General features: G+C 39.4%; 1 protein-coding gene across 1 annotated transcript in view; it reads left to right on the top strand.

The window, feature by feature from the left end:
- Positions 1-15,782, top strand: part of Rsh (Rap GTPase activating protein radish) — a 127,101-nt gene that overhangs the window by 103,805 nt on the left and 7,514 nt on the right. Inside the window, 10 exon segments of the mRNA XM_077424079.1 lie at positions 4,725-4,827; positions 8,155-8,327; positions 10,365-10,869; positions 11,180-11,576; positions 11,721-11,955; positions 12,398-12,569; positions 12,915-13,154; positions 13,592-13,747; positions 15,002-15,153; positions 15,431-15,540. Of these exon segments, the coding sequence (XP_077280205.1) occupies positions 4,725-4,827; positions 8,155-8,327; positions 10,365-10,869; positions 11,180-11,576; positions 11,721-11,955; positions 12,398-12,569; positions 12,915-13,154; positions 13,592-13,747; positions 15,002-15,153; positions 15,431-15,540 (2,243 nt within the window).

Raw genomic sequence — 15,782 nt, 5'->3', positions numbered from 1 at the left:
TAATAATATTTAATAATAAAATTAATGTTATAGGTAACGCTGAAAAAGCATCTCGCTTTAACATCTTTTTCCGGTTTTTACTGCGAACGTCGTTGCCTAAAGGCGTCATCTTCTGGAACTATCAGATACAATTGCATTACGCACTCGGCACGTGCGTGTAATTGCGTTTTACATGCGAATTAAGCGACGTAACTCGCTCTCGGAGTTTGCTTCGGATCCGGCTTTCTTGTCGCTTTGGATGTGACGAGTTTTATTTTATCATTAACCGCGACTGAACTCAGACGCTGTAAACTAACGACGACGGATAAACCACCTGATCTGAGCGCGTGGTAAAGACGAGGGTCAAAGCGTCAATAAAAGTTATCGAGACAACGCGAGCGACAGCGTGCGGCCGTGATAGTGATATTACACACGCTCATGCTTTTATTTTCTTTCTTGGGAATAAAGCTCGCAAATTTTATTTGCGGTGGATGCTTTACGAAGGGCATTGTATGCGCGCGAAATTGCATTTGTCGGTAGAAACGGGAGTAACGGGACGACAACGTGGAATTAATTAATTAGGAGTGGCGAGAGAGATACAATCTATATAACGCTAGTTCCATTGGTAGTCGTGAGATAACACGGAAGATTGTCGCGACGACGTCCATCATAAAAAGGAATTAAGATGAGGAATTATGATAAAAATTCTATCTAACGTACAGTAAATGTTTCCTAAAAAAAATCGTAAAGTTTCATTTTTAATTGCAGAACCATGTGATCGTCAATCTTTGCTAATTTCTTTGAAATCGGGCTACCTTCTTTATGTTGCAAAATGTATTTACGTTAATTGTATAAATCAGATTAGATTCCCAAGGTATCCTTATTTGCTTTCCCGCGCGTGTCTTCATTTTTATGCAGAGAAAAATGTATTGTTGCAATTACCTATTATCATGAGTAACAAGAGCTACGGAATTAAATGAGATTAAAATGTTTAATGCAGGAGTAAAAGTTACTGAAATTCTTTTTTTTATTCTGTTTATTTTTAAGTGTAATTTGGAAAAAAAAACTAAATAGAAATGAAACACGCTCTATCTAAAAGCTAGGGCCTTTCATTGAATGGAACGAATCCGAAAATTTGAAGCTCCGACCCCTGGTAAATCGAGTCCGCCGTTAACGTGTTAAAGTACTGATAAAGGCTGCGTCAATATCACCGCGTTCGTACGTGCACGCTATTATACTTTCCCTCGTTACTAAAACCTGCCTGGAATAACAAACACGCAACTCCAAAGTAATACTTTCAAACACTTCCGGTGCAATACACTGAAGTCCTCTATTTCATTCGCGCCTCTAACATCATCATTGTTTTTTACTTTGTCCAACTTTCGAACGTACCTTGTCAGTATTGCGATTGAAATTACCTAGAGGCGCGGAGATATTGCAAGGTTTTTTTTTCTGTAAAATGTTGATTACACGTCTCATATTACTTGACATTTTCCTGACACTCTATTTTGTCGCGTAATGATGTACAAATAAGAACACGGTTTTTTATCTTTGGACGTGGCATAATCGTCGTAGGTGAAGAGTTAAAAAGGCCGTCGCGGCACGTGTGGAATAGTAGGAGACTCCTTCGTCACCTCCTACTTTTTTCCGAATCTTTGCTTGAGATCGAGGTAAAGCGCATGTTTTATCTCGGTGGTTGACGCTCGTTAGAATTTGACCTGGCTCCTGCATATTTCAGACGAGATTTGCATCGCGCCGTGTTTCGAGATATAAAAAAACGAAACCTGAAGAAATATGTACACATCACGTTACCGCGACGGGGGTGTGTTGACATATACATGTATCATCTGCACATACAAACTGCGGGTTAATCGACATTTCTCGCAGTTTCGTTTGCGGCCTTATGCAATTTCATTTCGTCGATTCGCGTTACGATGCGAGCGTTTTTGCTTCATGTTTTTTTTCTTGCGAATTTATTCTATCCGTTTTATCCCACCAAATTTTCAATTTTTGCTTTCGCCAAAAATCATGCGTGATACGAAGTACTTTTCAGTGATATTAGGACGCCAAAAAAGGTGTTGAAAATTTTATGTTTTACGTTTAATACGCGATACGCGATGATTGATAGCGTCGCGTTAAATTTTATTTACGATAAAAAAGGATTTTTGCGAAGCACGGAATTTATTTTGATTTCTAAAATACATTAGAATAGAGAAAGGGAGAAGCTTAAAGTACATGAAGCTCGCACGTAAAGTATATTGGATGGCGTAAATCGAGGGTAGAAAGAATATAATGCGTTGGGTGAAGCAATATCACGTGCTACAGTTGCGCCACGAATAATTTCGTTCGTCATCTGGATATTTTGCACGGAATATATTGCGGTCCGTGAAAACTTGTAACGAGATTGTCGCGATGTATAGCTACTTTATATTTCAAATTCATCGGCGCCTCCTAAACTTTTCTTGATACAGCACGTAAATATTAATAACTTATTCGATACGATTCTCTTTTCGGAATACGTTCGAAATGATGTCGTTTGGTAAAGTCGATTTTGTAAACTTATTTTGCTGAAAACATTTTATAAAACTTGTACATACTTAGAGTTTATACATATACTTTTTCTTGTATTATTTTAATTGAAAAATTATTCAAAAAAATAAAATGTTAAACTATAAAATTGTCAGACCGTCGTAAACTAAAAATATACTTGCCAATGAAAATAACGTTACAATACCGTAATTATATTTACTTGCGAAATAGCAATATATTTTATTCTATTCTATTCTATTCTATAACATGTTATTTGTATAGAATATTATTATATCATATTAATATTACAATTTGAATTATGCAAAATGCTGCACCAATTAAAATTACATTAAATATGATTTTTAATACATATGAATTTCTCGTTTAATTTAAAACAAACATCTTTTGTGTGTGTGTGTGTGTGTGCGCGCGCGTGTGTATGTGATGAAGCCATTACAATTTTAACTCATCAAATTTCAATTATCGAGTACGAGTTCGCCATTTCTATTCAAGATATACGCCGTCATTGTTAAAACATAATAATAATTACATTGTATATACCTAACTTTCTAACAACAACTCAAGTTAAACAACGAGACAAATCGGCATAATCTATAATATGCTTCGTATATATGCGGGAAGGAGTGTTGTTACACTTGTCACGTCTAGAGCGTTCCCTGACTTTCTGCTGTAACCTTTGACTTGATCTGAGCGATTGTAAAGCGTACGAATAATCTTTTCGAACAACTTTTAATATTACAAATATATAACAAACATTACACGAATATTCATATCGCGACTTTCCTCCGAAAAATGCATCATTCTGCATCTGGTTTTATAAATTAACATTCATAAATTATTTTCTAATTACATATTATAAATATTTTTTGTTTTGCAAAAAATTTATTTTAAGTTAATGAATTAAAGGAAAAAAGGAATTTTTTAGATTTTTTATTATTACGTCTCCTCTATATTTCAACATATTTCCTTTTTATTACGTACCGTCTTAAGATCCTTATGCTTTGCTAAATACAGAACTAAGAATGGGAATCACGTTCATTAAATATTTCTAACTTGGAACAACTCCATTAATTCTGTAGTCACGAAATGGAGTACGCATATGTGTGAGAGAGGAGAGCCTCTCATTGACGGATGTGCATGCGTGCATGCGTGCAATTAGTACATATCGCGGCGGTCACGAACGCCACGTCGCGTCGTCCTGCTTCCTGGCGAGACCGGCGTGGCGCCGTGACGCCCGTTTTCCTCTCGATATCAAAATTCCATGCCTGGCATGCGCTGGAATTCTTTACGGCCTCCGGTGTGCCGTGCCGTCCCGTGCCGTGCCATGGTGGTGTGCGGTGTCACGAGAGAGCGCCGACCACACCCCAGCTTAGCTCGACACGACCTCGCGGAACGGGTATAGTTAAGTAAGGACACGAGAACGAGAGGGGGAGGGCAGGGTGTCGGGAAACACGGAGGTAGAAAAATAGTGTAAATGGAACGGGATGATGCGCAAGTTCTCTCGAACAGCCGGGTGGTTTTAATGGCGCGATAATGAGAAAGAGGGTATTACGCGCGCGACGCGCGCGTGAGAGATGCTTATTGAATGAAGGATGCGAAAACGAGCAAAAAATCCGCGCGAACATAAAGAGAAACGTTTATTCTTTTTAATTACTGCACAAATGATTTATTTACGTTGGATGTTTGCAGTTCCCTCACGAAACCTAGCATAAATTGTGACCCCCAGAATTGTTTACCGAATACAGGGCGCACATTCGGAGTATCTATTATTATAAGAGATACTTTATTAATTGGATGCAGTTGTGCAATAAAGAATCAAGCGCCACTTTTTCGTAATTTTTAGTTCTGTATTGATTTTTATTCTCTGTTTTGTGGATAGCCAGAGATTTTCTAAAAACCCATGTAACACGTGGAATTGTATATATTTGAGGAGGATAGTTCGGTCACATATTATATTTGAAATAACATTGGCACATAATTTTATTTCTTGTTTCGCGAACATGGCTCCGGCGAGAAAGATAAGATTTTGGAATTGCTTCCGCATTGCAGAATCTGCGTTCAATTATGATAAAATTTTTCTGAAAACTTTATGGATTTTCTTTCTTGTTTTGACATCTATTCGCTGCAAGCATTTCCCACATAATACGCGACACCTTTTGAAGACGGAACTCTATCTCTTGGCTTATTGTTTCAAGAACCGTCGCCGTTGTACGACAACAACCACTACCACGAGGAGTGCCTAAAATGTAACAGCTGCGGCCTGAATCTCACGGGACCCAATCAAAAGCGGGCGAGACGGTGAGTAAGATAGAATCGCGTTTCTCTCTCTCGGTACGGTTTACGCTTTCGGCAAACTCGTAAAACGGATATTGTCCTTAATCAGTGTTGTCGTAAGCCGCGGCTCATTAGCGTGGGAGCACGCCTCCTTATCCTTTTATTATCATACTCGTTTTATTGCACTCCCATTCGAAACTGCTCACGTGATTGTAATGATTTCGCCTGTTAACCCAATCGTTTACGAGAAATGCTAATCTCGTAAAAATCTTCAGATACACTTTTTCTTGGACACTCCGGTTATTGAAAGGTTTCGATTTTGCATTGCTTATAGTATGTGCATGAAATTCTATGATTTTATATCGCCTCGCGGTTCGCGGTGTGCATCAGAAAGGTAATGCATGCCCCCGGAAATTGCCAGAAAAATGCTTAGTCACAATTTGCGATTGCATCATCCGGGTTATCATTTATTATTTCGCTCGTCGATTTATTATTTTTTATTACCCCCGACCTGATTTCACGCAATCTGCATTCAGCCGCGTGCAAAATGGAGCCGCGTCCGACGAGCGAATACGCTTTACATTTTGTATGTCTGAGAGCGCTATTATTTTGGATAACGGTAAATCATACAGTCAAGCGCGTCAAGTTTTATTGTTGATAACTACAATATTGGCAACGCGAAATGTTGCGCGCGAGAATAATTTTTATTTACAATTTAACACTGTTTGCCGGAAGGGGAACGTAAATAACTATATACGGCATTCAACAGGATTATATTCATGCTATTTGCTCTCGATGCTATTATACTCTCGACTCCTTTTTCATATTTTAAAAACCAAGCCGACGCTTATGAAACGAGATCCCCCTGGCATGAACGCGCGGTCCCATGATGCTGAATTCTCAAGATATTTCAGTCTTGGAGATTGAGCAGCGAATACTCAAGACATGATGAGATGGATGTCGTATTTCACGGACGCCTAAAATAATATAATCGATAAATAAATGTAACTTGATCTATTTTTTGGAGTGAAAAGTATACAATACATAATAATTTCTTTCATCTTTTGAATATGTGTTGCATAATTCTGTGTCACCAATCTGCGCAGTAATCCGCAGATGAAATAAAGGTATACGAGAACGAGTAACACGTGCGTGTCCTTTGATGTATAGCGCGAGAAACTCAGTCACTGTCAGTCAGTCGAGGAGTCAGTCGCGCAGCTGCGCGCTTTTGTGTAACGCATCGCCGTACAAACAGAGATTCCATTCGCGATTTAACACTTTGTTCGCCAGGGTGAGAAAGACGTCAATAGATCGCGACAGAGGAAGGCGCGCTTTTTTCGCCGCCAATACATCACGTCGCCGTTCGACTTTTATACCACTTTCTCGACGAACGTAGAAATCCCGCGTCCGATAAACATGACGGGACACGGGGACAATCGAAAGACGAAGCGCGAAATCAAGCGTTCGGCCGCCGGCAAATTCGATCCCCGATTAATCTGATTGGACGCGGCTGAAATTCCACGAAATTGCGACACGCTTCTCACGGAAAATCATCTCGGTTTTGTTAGAAAGTCACGCGAGCGCTCTGATGTTCCGGCCGGTCGCAAATGCCGCCTCCGCGCGAGAATGTCGCACTTTCGCACGCTCGTGCATCCGATCGAATTTACATGGCCGATGAGATTCGGTGTCTCGAAATGAATGCCCGGCTATCGATATCGCGTTTCCCATTCGAGAACGTTTACGTCACACATACGGGGGAATCATCGGGGCGAGGCTCGGTCGATCGGAAAGCCATCTCATCGCGAGTCACGTGCGACGTGGAGTTGAATCGGCGATTTTAACGTGGCCTTCCCGCGGATAAAAGGACGAACGATATCCTTCCATATCGGACCGGCCGATTCAGAAGCCCATTTGCGAATTCAAAACGAACGTTACGACGGGCGTTATCGCCGGGCTGCAATGCCGCGCGTTGAAAACCCCGCGTCACAGTGCGTCATAATGTCATCCCTCGACGAGCTTTCTCCGCCGAGAGCGCGAGGGATTATCGAAAAATATTTTTATTATTCCGTCGCGCGGATCGGCAGGCAGGCCGTGGAAATAACGCGCGGAATCCTGTCAGATGCAAACCGGAATTGGAACGGACATTTTAATGTATAACGTTATGCGATTACCGGTCGTTCTACAACCTTTACGCAAGTCGCTAATGCGTCACTATTATGAGGCCGCCGCCTGACACCGCACGGGAAATATAAATAGAAACGTCATGTGAAGCCTATAGGAAATAATATTTTCTATGATTTGTGTCCGTGGCAGTCGTCATTATCGAACACAACTCGCAAAATATCGACGAGTATTAACGAGACTGTTAACGAGTATAAGAGTACATTGAGAAATTTAGTTGCAAGTGTGATACTATATGATATATATAAATTGAAATTTTTCAGAAGTAAATCGATATTTTGGCCCGTTTGTAAATTGTATGCAAAGTGTAAAGGAAGAAATATCTATTGCTATAATATTAATTTAAATTTATAAATATTATAATTTTGAGACAAATAATTATATATTTTTGATAATAAAGAGTAATATTTTTCGAAATTTAATGATATATCGCGGAAAATAAATAAATTGCAAAGAGATCAAACGTGGTCTTTTAGGGATCATCACGATTTCTATTATAGCGAATTTCGGCGTGATCCATGATTTTAATTGGTATCGCGTAAATCCATGCGATAAAAGTGAACGATAAAGGAGATAAGGGAGCGACGTGTTCCAATAACAGCCGCCGCGCCGTCGGGACGCCAGAACGGATTCACGTTTTATCGAGCGATCTCAACTCTCGCGAAACTTCGTTCCTCTTGATTGTTTTCATCCGTGATAAGACTCGTTTCAGTTCGCGAGCTTTATCACGTTGAAATGAAATGAAATGCATCAATCGAAGAGGTTTTTTGTCGTCTAACATAATCAGATCCGACCACTCAATTATTTCTTTCTTTATAAGTACGTTTAGCTTTTACTGCGAATATTGATTCGATCGTTTGTAGTTTCCACGATTGACATGATCAAATTCAATCAACTAAGATTACACGATAAAAGAAGATATTATCGCACCACCGAATGAAAATATCGCAATTATTATATTCGCTCGATATAAGATCCGTTTGTTCATATTTTTACGATTAATTTCAAGAAAACAATTCTATTGTCATTCATTGCCATTAGCTGATGTTCACTTTGATGCTGTAAACGCGGTTTTAGAGATGCCTTTCTACAATTCTTGGGTGAGAAGCAGCCGCGTGAAAGCACCGCTCGTTTTCAACGAATGACTCTAAGGATTGTTCTGCATTTCAGATTCAAGAACCAGATACTTTGCGATCTGCACTTTGCCGACGTGGCGCTGATGGAGTGCTCGGACTTCATGCAGCAGTTGCGCAGCTTCAAACCACAAAGTTTAGGCTGTGCAGTTGCGAGAAGAAAGTCCTCGACCACCCTGATCTTCCCGCTGCCACCTCAGGCGTGCTCCGGTAAGTACTGTCACCGTTGCCGGTGGCCGTCATTTCCTCCTCCTCCTCTCTCTCTCTCTCTCTCTCTCTCTCTCTCTCTCTCTCTCTCTCTCTCTCTCTCTCTCTCTCTCTCTCTCTTTTTCTTTCTCTCTCTCATCGTCGCGCCGTGTTTTCGCAAACGAGCCCGGTGTCACCGACTTTTGGAAGTGTGCATATGTATGAGATGAAGCTACAGGTGGTTCCGCTTGTCTTGAGATTACGCATGATTATATGTACGAAGTTACTTTGTCATGCCGGATTCGAATAGTCGAGTGTAGGTCTCACAGTCTAAAAATGTGGTAGAGTTACGATTGTCAAAAAAGAAATAATGGCCGTCGCGTTTCTCCAGTTTGTATTCGATGCATTGGGTCATCGCGTGCATCGGATAATTTGAGAGCAAATTAAATTGCGAGCGTTGATGTAATCTTCAAGTATTAATTAGCGATCATTGAAATAATGTTCGCATAAATTTCTATCGTCGTTATAACAATTCATCCTAAAATAAATAAATATTGATATGTTCGGTCATCGGGTGAGATTCTTATGTCTAATAATAATTTTGGTGAATTTTATACACTTTGTCTTTATGCTTTTGAACGTGCCGTTATTCAGTTTTCAAAGGCACGAAGGCAAAGTAAAATTTATAAAAATTATTATTAGACGTCGGATTTTGATCGATAAAAATACCAATATATTTATTTACCCCGCGTGTCATACACATATCAGTCGGTATTAAAATGTTGATCCGTTAAGAAATCTTATCTATTTCTTTGACGTACAATCCCTTTCGGGAACTGAAGAAATCTCACGGTTTCCTCAAGGAGGTCGAGGAAACCATAGCCACCGGCGGCGTGTCGAAATTCGGGTTGCCAGTGAGATATGGATGGCCATTATGTGCGAACAAAGCGCTCGGCAATTAGGTCGATTCGCAGCAACGGAACCGTAGAGCCATAGAAGAGGAGGGCACCGCGGGCGGCTCACTCTAAGTTCGAATACCAAGCCCTGTTTGCAAACAGCTTGGTGTTCTACCTTACAGTGAATCGACTGCGGTATCGTCGACAGCCGGGAGAAGGAGCAGCGGGCAGAGAGGAAGACGAAGATTGATAAAACGAGGCGACAGAGCGCGCGGGGGCGGACAAGAAGAAACATATTACCGGAGATACGTACTTAAGTGGATGTGAGTCCGGCGCTGTAGTGCGAAGGAAAATCTCCGCATCTGGGTTCTACAATAATAAGAGAGAGAGAGAGAGAGAGAGAGAGATGGACATCGAGAGGTGGGGACAGAGCAAATAATATCCAAAAATATAAGCGCTCTGTCTGAAAAATAATAACTACCTCACGGTCGATTTGTTCTCGAGGCGCTATTTCGCTGGATCAGATTCCTTTCTAATTATTTTCAGGCAGAGTGCTTGTCTTTGGATATTATTTACTCCATCTTCTCCTCTCGATGTCCATCTCTCTTTCTTTCTTTACCTCTTACTCTCATCTCGTTTTCTTCGTTTCACTAATTCCTAAACAAACCCTCGTCTTGCCTCGAGGATGATCCGACCAATTCTTTTCGTATCCGCGGAGAACAAAGACATCATCGGCGCCATTGCCGACCAATTTGCTTCGCTGAGAAGAGCGCTGGTCGAACGGGTTTAATTAACGTTAATCTCGCTTTGAGCGAAATTGCCCAATCGACGTCCGCTTCATGATGAAAACGTTGAGGATTATTGCATTTACGTACAACGATGTGCCACGACTATGTAATAACTTTTGCGCTATGATATTACACACTTTAATGATTTCTCGCTTGATCTACAAAACTTCTACTGTTCGAAGGCAGAATCGAAATAGCTCACAGAATTCCGGCAAGTACGGCTTATCACATAGAAATCCTGTACTCGTTCTAACGATTTACTCTAATTGTATTTTTTCTAGAGATTTAATTTGCTCGTCACTGCTCATTCTAGAAAATAAAGTCTATAATGAGTGGAATTAGAAATAGACGTAAGTTGAAAATAAATTTCCCCGTAGACGAGTTCTGTCAAGAGTTCCCGCACAACCTGATAGCGACACCCGGCTACTGGATCGAATGCTCGCGGCAACAGATCACGTCAGACACGATCTGGGACGAGAGTGAGAGCGAACACGAGGGTACCGATCCCGAACAGGTAGATGGACGAAGCGTGGAGGAGCGTCCGTCGATGCTGAAGCGGCAGGATAAGAGCTCCTGCCTATTCGAAGCGGAAAATGAGACAGGCGACACGGACGATCCACCTCGAAAGAAGACCACCATCGAGGAGCAATGGGAAAAGAATCAGGGTTTCGAGCTCACCTCCGTCGAACAGGAGACCTACGAGAAATATTTCTATGGCTCGGAGCATTGGAATTATTTTACAAACGACGAGGATTTGGGGCCGGTGATACTCAGCATCAAACAAGAGACGCTCAACAATCGTGACCAGTTCAGGATTTTGGTCAGAGCCATCAGTTACACGGTCCACGGCCTTATCCCCGCCAGCTGCGTCTTTGCCGACCGGTAATTCCCCAAATTATGTTTTATTTTAGCGTATATGTAGTATTTCGTATTTAGGAATATTTTTTGTTAAAAGAATTAATTTACACACGTTAATAAGACTAAATAAATTATTACACCAAATATAAATATTTTAGATGTTCCTAGAATAATGAAAGTTGTGGTAAAACACGTTGTTAATCATGTATGTACTAGAATTGCATTGGAAATTTATTCTGGCAGTCAAATACATTCAACAAGTTAAAATTGTCAGTTGAATGAATGTTACAATCAATATCTCTTCGAGGATACATGAGACATATATTTTTTGCAGGTATAATCGAGAAGAAGTGGTACGTAGTCTCGGCAAGGAGGTGAACATCAATCCGCCGTTAACCCTGGGCCAATTGCCAGATACGCCCGAAGAACTTCTGAAGCTCGATCAAGTTTTTATCAAGTCTGAGCTGAAGGTGGGGCTGATTTATGTCCAGGAAGAACAGTACACCGAGGAGGAGATACTCGATAACAACGACAACTCGCTGCTCTTCGAGGAGTTCCTGCAGATTCTCGGGGACAAGATCAGGCTGAAGGGATTTGACAAGTACAAAGGTGGTCTCGACACCGTACACGATTTGACGGGCCTATATTCTGTCTACACCAATTGGAGGGGCATCGAGATAATGTTCCACGTGTCTACCTTATTGCCTTACGAGAAACACGATCCACAAAAAGTGAGCTATCTATTTGCACTGTTGTCTCAATTTTAGTTTTATCGAACTATTTCGTTTAACGCGATAGAAAAATTTTAAATGATAAAACGCGCCAAGAGGATTTAATTGAAAAATTCTTCCTTCTCTCTCTCTTCGCTCGCGCAGCTTCAGAGAAAAAGGCACATTGGCAACGATATAGTGTGCGTCGTATTTTTGGAAGCCGACAACACGACCTTCAGTCCAGCTTGCATCAAGTCGCACTTTTTGCACACATTTATCTTGGTGCGAGTGAGTCCACGGATAAAGCGGAAAATCACGAGATACGAGGTGTCCGTAGTTACAAGAGATGAAGTTGGGGCCTACAAACCGTATCTATGGGAGCAAAGTGTCTTCGAAAAAGGTATCATTACATTTTCATATAAAAAAATTTAGCGTGACCGAGGGAATTTAATTTTATTCGATTTAAAACTGTTTTTATAAAAAATTATCACATCAAACAGAGAGAGTTATACATTTTTCTTTCTTTCTACCACAGCAAATATTTTATTTAACATTTAATCATTGGCATTATAGATGCATTAAATGACAATATAATTACATAATTTGCATAATAATCCTCATTATAATCTATATATGGTTTGCGACAAAGTTCAATAAATTTGATATTATTTTGTTAATTTCCACTTTGACGTTACGCTACAATTATCGAGCTTTTAATTAGAAAAATAATAATGGCAATGTAAATGATAAGATTAAATTGGCTGGCTATCTCAAGATTATATCAATTTAAAATCTCCCTTACGTTGAACTTATCTATTGAATTGGATTTTCGGGCGCAACAGGTCCGATGTTCCGAGAATGGATATTAACGAAAATCGTGAATGGCGAAAGGGCGAGTTACTCCGCGCCGAAATTCGCGAGAATGCAGGAACGGACGAGAAGTCAAATGTTGGAGGATATCGTGGCGAATCTCGCTAATCACGCGGAAACGGGCCAGATTCCGAAACCATACAGGTGAGACGCAATCATAACAAAATAATATTTCAAAATTTCGACTAAAATGATACTGTATACGTAAAACCGGGTATTGTATGTGTAAAAAAGCAATCTGAAAATACTTTGCATTAAATTAATATGCATTAATGCATTAATTCCATTAAAGTTTTTGTTATTTGACTTGGTATTGCTTGTATATTTTATATAACGTATACAAAATATTATTTTTACATTAAAATGTATTTAATAAATAACTTATTTAATGAACTCTGCGTGTAATTTGTTAATTGCGTAGTCGATTTTAAAATATTCGATTAATATTGCTCGATCAGTAGGATTAAATTTATGATTATTGATTCTCAGACGAGGTTCTTGGCGACCGATTGGACACATGAGACCGTCTTCACCATTGTTGGACTCTGTGCGAGATCAGTTTGAAGACTATGATCAACTTGCAAAGGACTTTACTAGGGTCTTCCTCAATAATTCAGCGAACGTGACGCTAAACACTAGTCTTTTCGACGTGTCTTTCCTCGTGCCGGGACAGCAAAAACAAAAAGTCCGATTCATCGGTGTTAGGGCGATTCTAGCAGTAAGAAGCAGGTAACAAATACGAGCATGACATTTGCTTGTTTCGCAAACAAAATAAAGTTTAGGATATAATAATTTTTGCGAAGATGTAAATTAATGTCTAACAAACTTAAATTATTGTCTTTGATTATATCTGTCTAATTTTGAAAAATGTTTTTCGATAATTTATTGGCCAGAAACAACGGTTCCTCTTTTCCGGTTTATTAATTTCAAATAAAATATTAATAAGTATTTTCTAATTAGCTCAACGTTTTTCACAGATGCGCATGAAATAGCCAAGAGAATAAATGAATAAGTAAACTCCGCTAATTAGACAGGTTGATTAACAATGTAAAAGACATATCTGTTAAGCAGAAGCATTAAAAAATAATTGAGCGTAAAACACTTGTTTATGTTCTAACGTTAACATTATTGTGAAAATTGATCGATATGCATTTGTCTTTATACAGAGTGTTTCAAGAAATGTTATATGGAATTCAAGCGGGCTTCGGAAGCCCGCAAGTACCGGTTGCTGAGTTGCTCGCAAGACCGGCGCCGACATTGCTTAGCCCGCAGAAGCCGAAGAGCTCGAATTTCCTACAAGTTCCCGACATGGAGAGTCCTAGGTGCGTTTCAATAATCATGAATGTTGTCGTTAGCCCGTTATTTATCTGTTAGTCTCATGAATCCAGTTCGGAATCGTTGATATTGAAGTTCGCTTCGTTAAAGCGTTGGAATGCGTCATTATGAAAATTGGTAAGCTTTAAAAATTAAAATCATTAAACGAATTGAGAACAATGTTAAACAAATCCGCAAAATATTGGTTGCGAAATTGATTGGCGATTTGTGAGCATTTGCTTAGAACGCCGGCTACGGCCTCGTCTCAATCAAAGATCGAGCAAGAATGTGGATTATGCGATACTTTACGTGAGATAGAAATTGGATTTATCTAATGAGAATAAATTGAAAAATCTTGAACGGTGAGACTAATGCCTGCGATTTTCAATGTCGAATGTTTCTTCTATATAGTTACTTGATCGTAATATATGTATCTTTTCACGGCACATCCATGTCTCCTATCCTCATGGCACCGCATGATTATCTCGTAACTTTTTTTTATTTATTACCGTGTAATATAAAAATTGCAAATTTAATCAAAACACGTATCATCAATATATTGGACTTTATGTAAGCATGCTCTTCTCTGAGAGGCACTTGCAATATTCTGTCGAATGATACGATTCACGTGGCGAATTCGCTTCGCTTGGATCACTGAAGAAAAAAACGACAATTCTTGTTCAATATTCTACGAATGAAATCTGTCATTTGCTCGTCAATATTTTTCTGATACGTTCTTTTTCTCTCATAATCTGTATCTTAGAAAAATAAGAATCTGTATATTATAATCTGTTATATATATTCTTTTCTCACTCGTTTCCGTCAATTATGTTGATATCACGTATGTTTTCTTTCGTTTACCTTTATTGTGGCATTATTGCCAATAATTTTAGATTAGTGCAATTCACCGTTGTTCTTTTTATATTCTTTTCATGTAATAATCGCCAACTGTATTGATTAAATTGACAAGAAGTTTCTATATCGCTGCTATGGATTCGATGAATTATGCGCACAAATTGTTTCGATCTTTCGCACGTTGTCCAGTACAAATTTCGAGAGTGAGCTTTCGTCGTTGTCTCGTTTTTGTTTCTTTCGTGACTTTATATTCGATATTTGTCCCTTACAATTGTACTCAGTCCTCCTTCCCCTCCCTTGGACCCGGAGTCGTCCTTGTCTCTGCGTGAAATGCCCGTAAATCCCATCTCCATACCTTGAGGTGCCGCTCCGCGGTTTCTGTGAGATACTGGTTCTGATGTGTTTAGGCCCAAAAGTGTCCCTTCGTCGCCGATGGTGAAACGGGCCTTCTCTCGACTGGGTACGATCACGGCAGGCTGGGGAAGGAGTATCAGAAAACATGGCAGTACCCTGCAGAGTGAGGATCGAAAGCGATGGGCCAGCTCGCAGGATTGCAGTAGTACGTGTCTCAATTCTTACGAAGAAAAGGACCAATTTATCTCGTATCAGATACTTATTAGTTTTACTCTTACTAAATTAATTTTACTAAAATGCATAATTTTAAACTCATAGATAAATATGTCGTATAAAGGGATAATAAAATAGTAATAATAAAATAGTAATGATGAATGTTTAATAACACGACATATGAAGATGTATTCGTACCATAATGTTGCGTTCTTTGCGACTGAGTGAAAGGGTGAAAAGATGAAATTTAAATATTATCATTTTTACAGATAAGGAAGCAAAGGATAAGGATAAAGTAGCCCAATCATTGGCAGTGCCGCGACTCAGCGTTTGCGCGGACGCGCAGAAAGTAGATAGAACCAAACTTGCACAGACCGAGGTGAGTGAGACGTTATCGATTAATGCATATCTCGATACTGAGGAAAATGATTGTAGAGGATTTTTAGAAAGTTCACGTTATCGTGTGAAATTAAAATTTGCTGAGAAATACATAATCGATTTATCACTTGTATCAAAATTATGTTAAAGTTATGTTAAACAGCTAATAATATTTTGCAATATATTTTCTGTAAGATGAAATGTTTTTATTTTCTATTATTTTGCCCTAAAATAAGTTTTAAT

This window comes from Temnothorax americanus, unplaced genomic scaffold (assembly GCF_048541705.1).
Source record: "Temnothorax americanus isolate GAGA-0224 unplaced genomic scaffold, ASM4854170v1 Scaffold8, whole genome shotgun sequence".
In the NCBI taxonomy this organism is placed as follows: domain Eukaryota; kingdom Metazoa; phylum Arthropoda; class Insecta; order Hymenoptera; family Formicidae; genus Temnothorax; species Temnothorax americanus.
The sequence above is the reverse complement of the archived record's forward strand: the minus strand, read 5'-3'. Positions and strand labels throughout refer to the sequence as shown.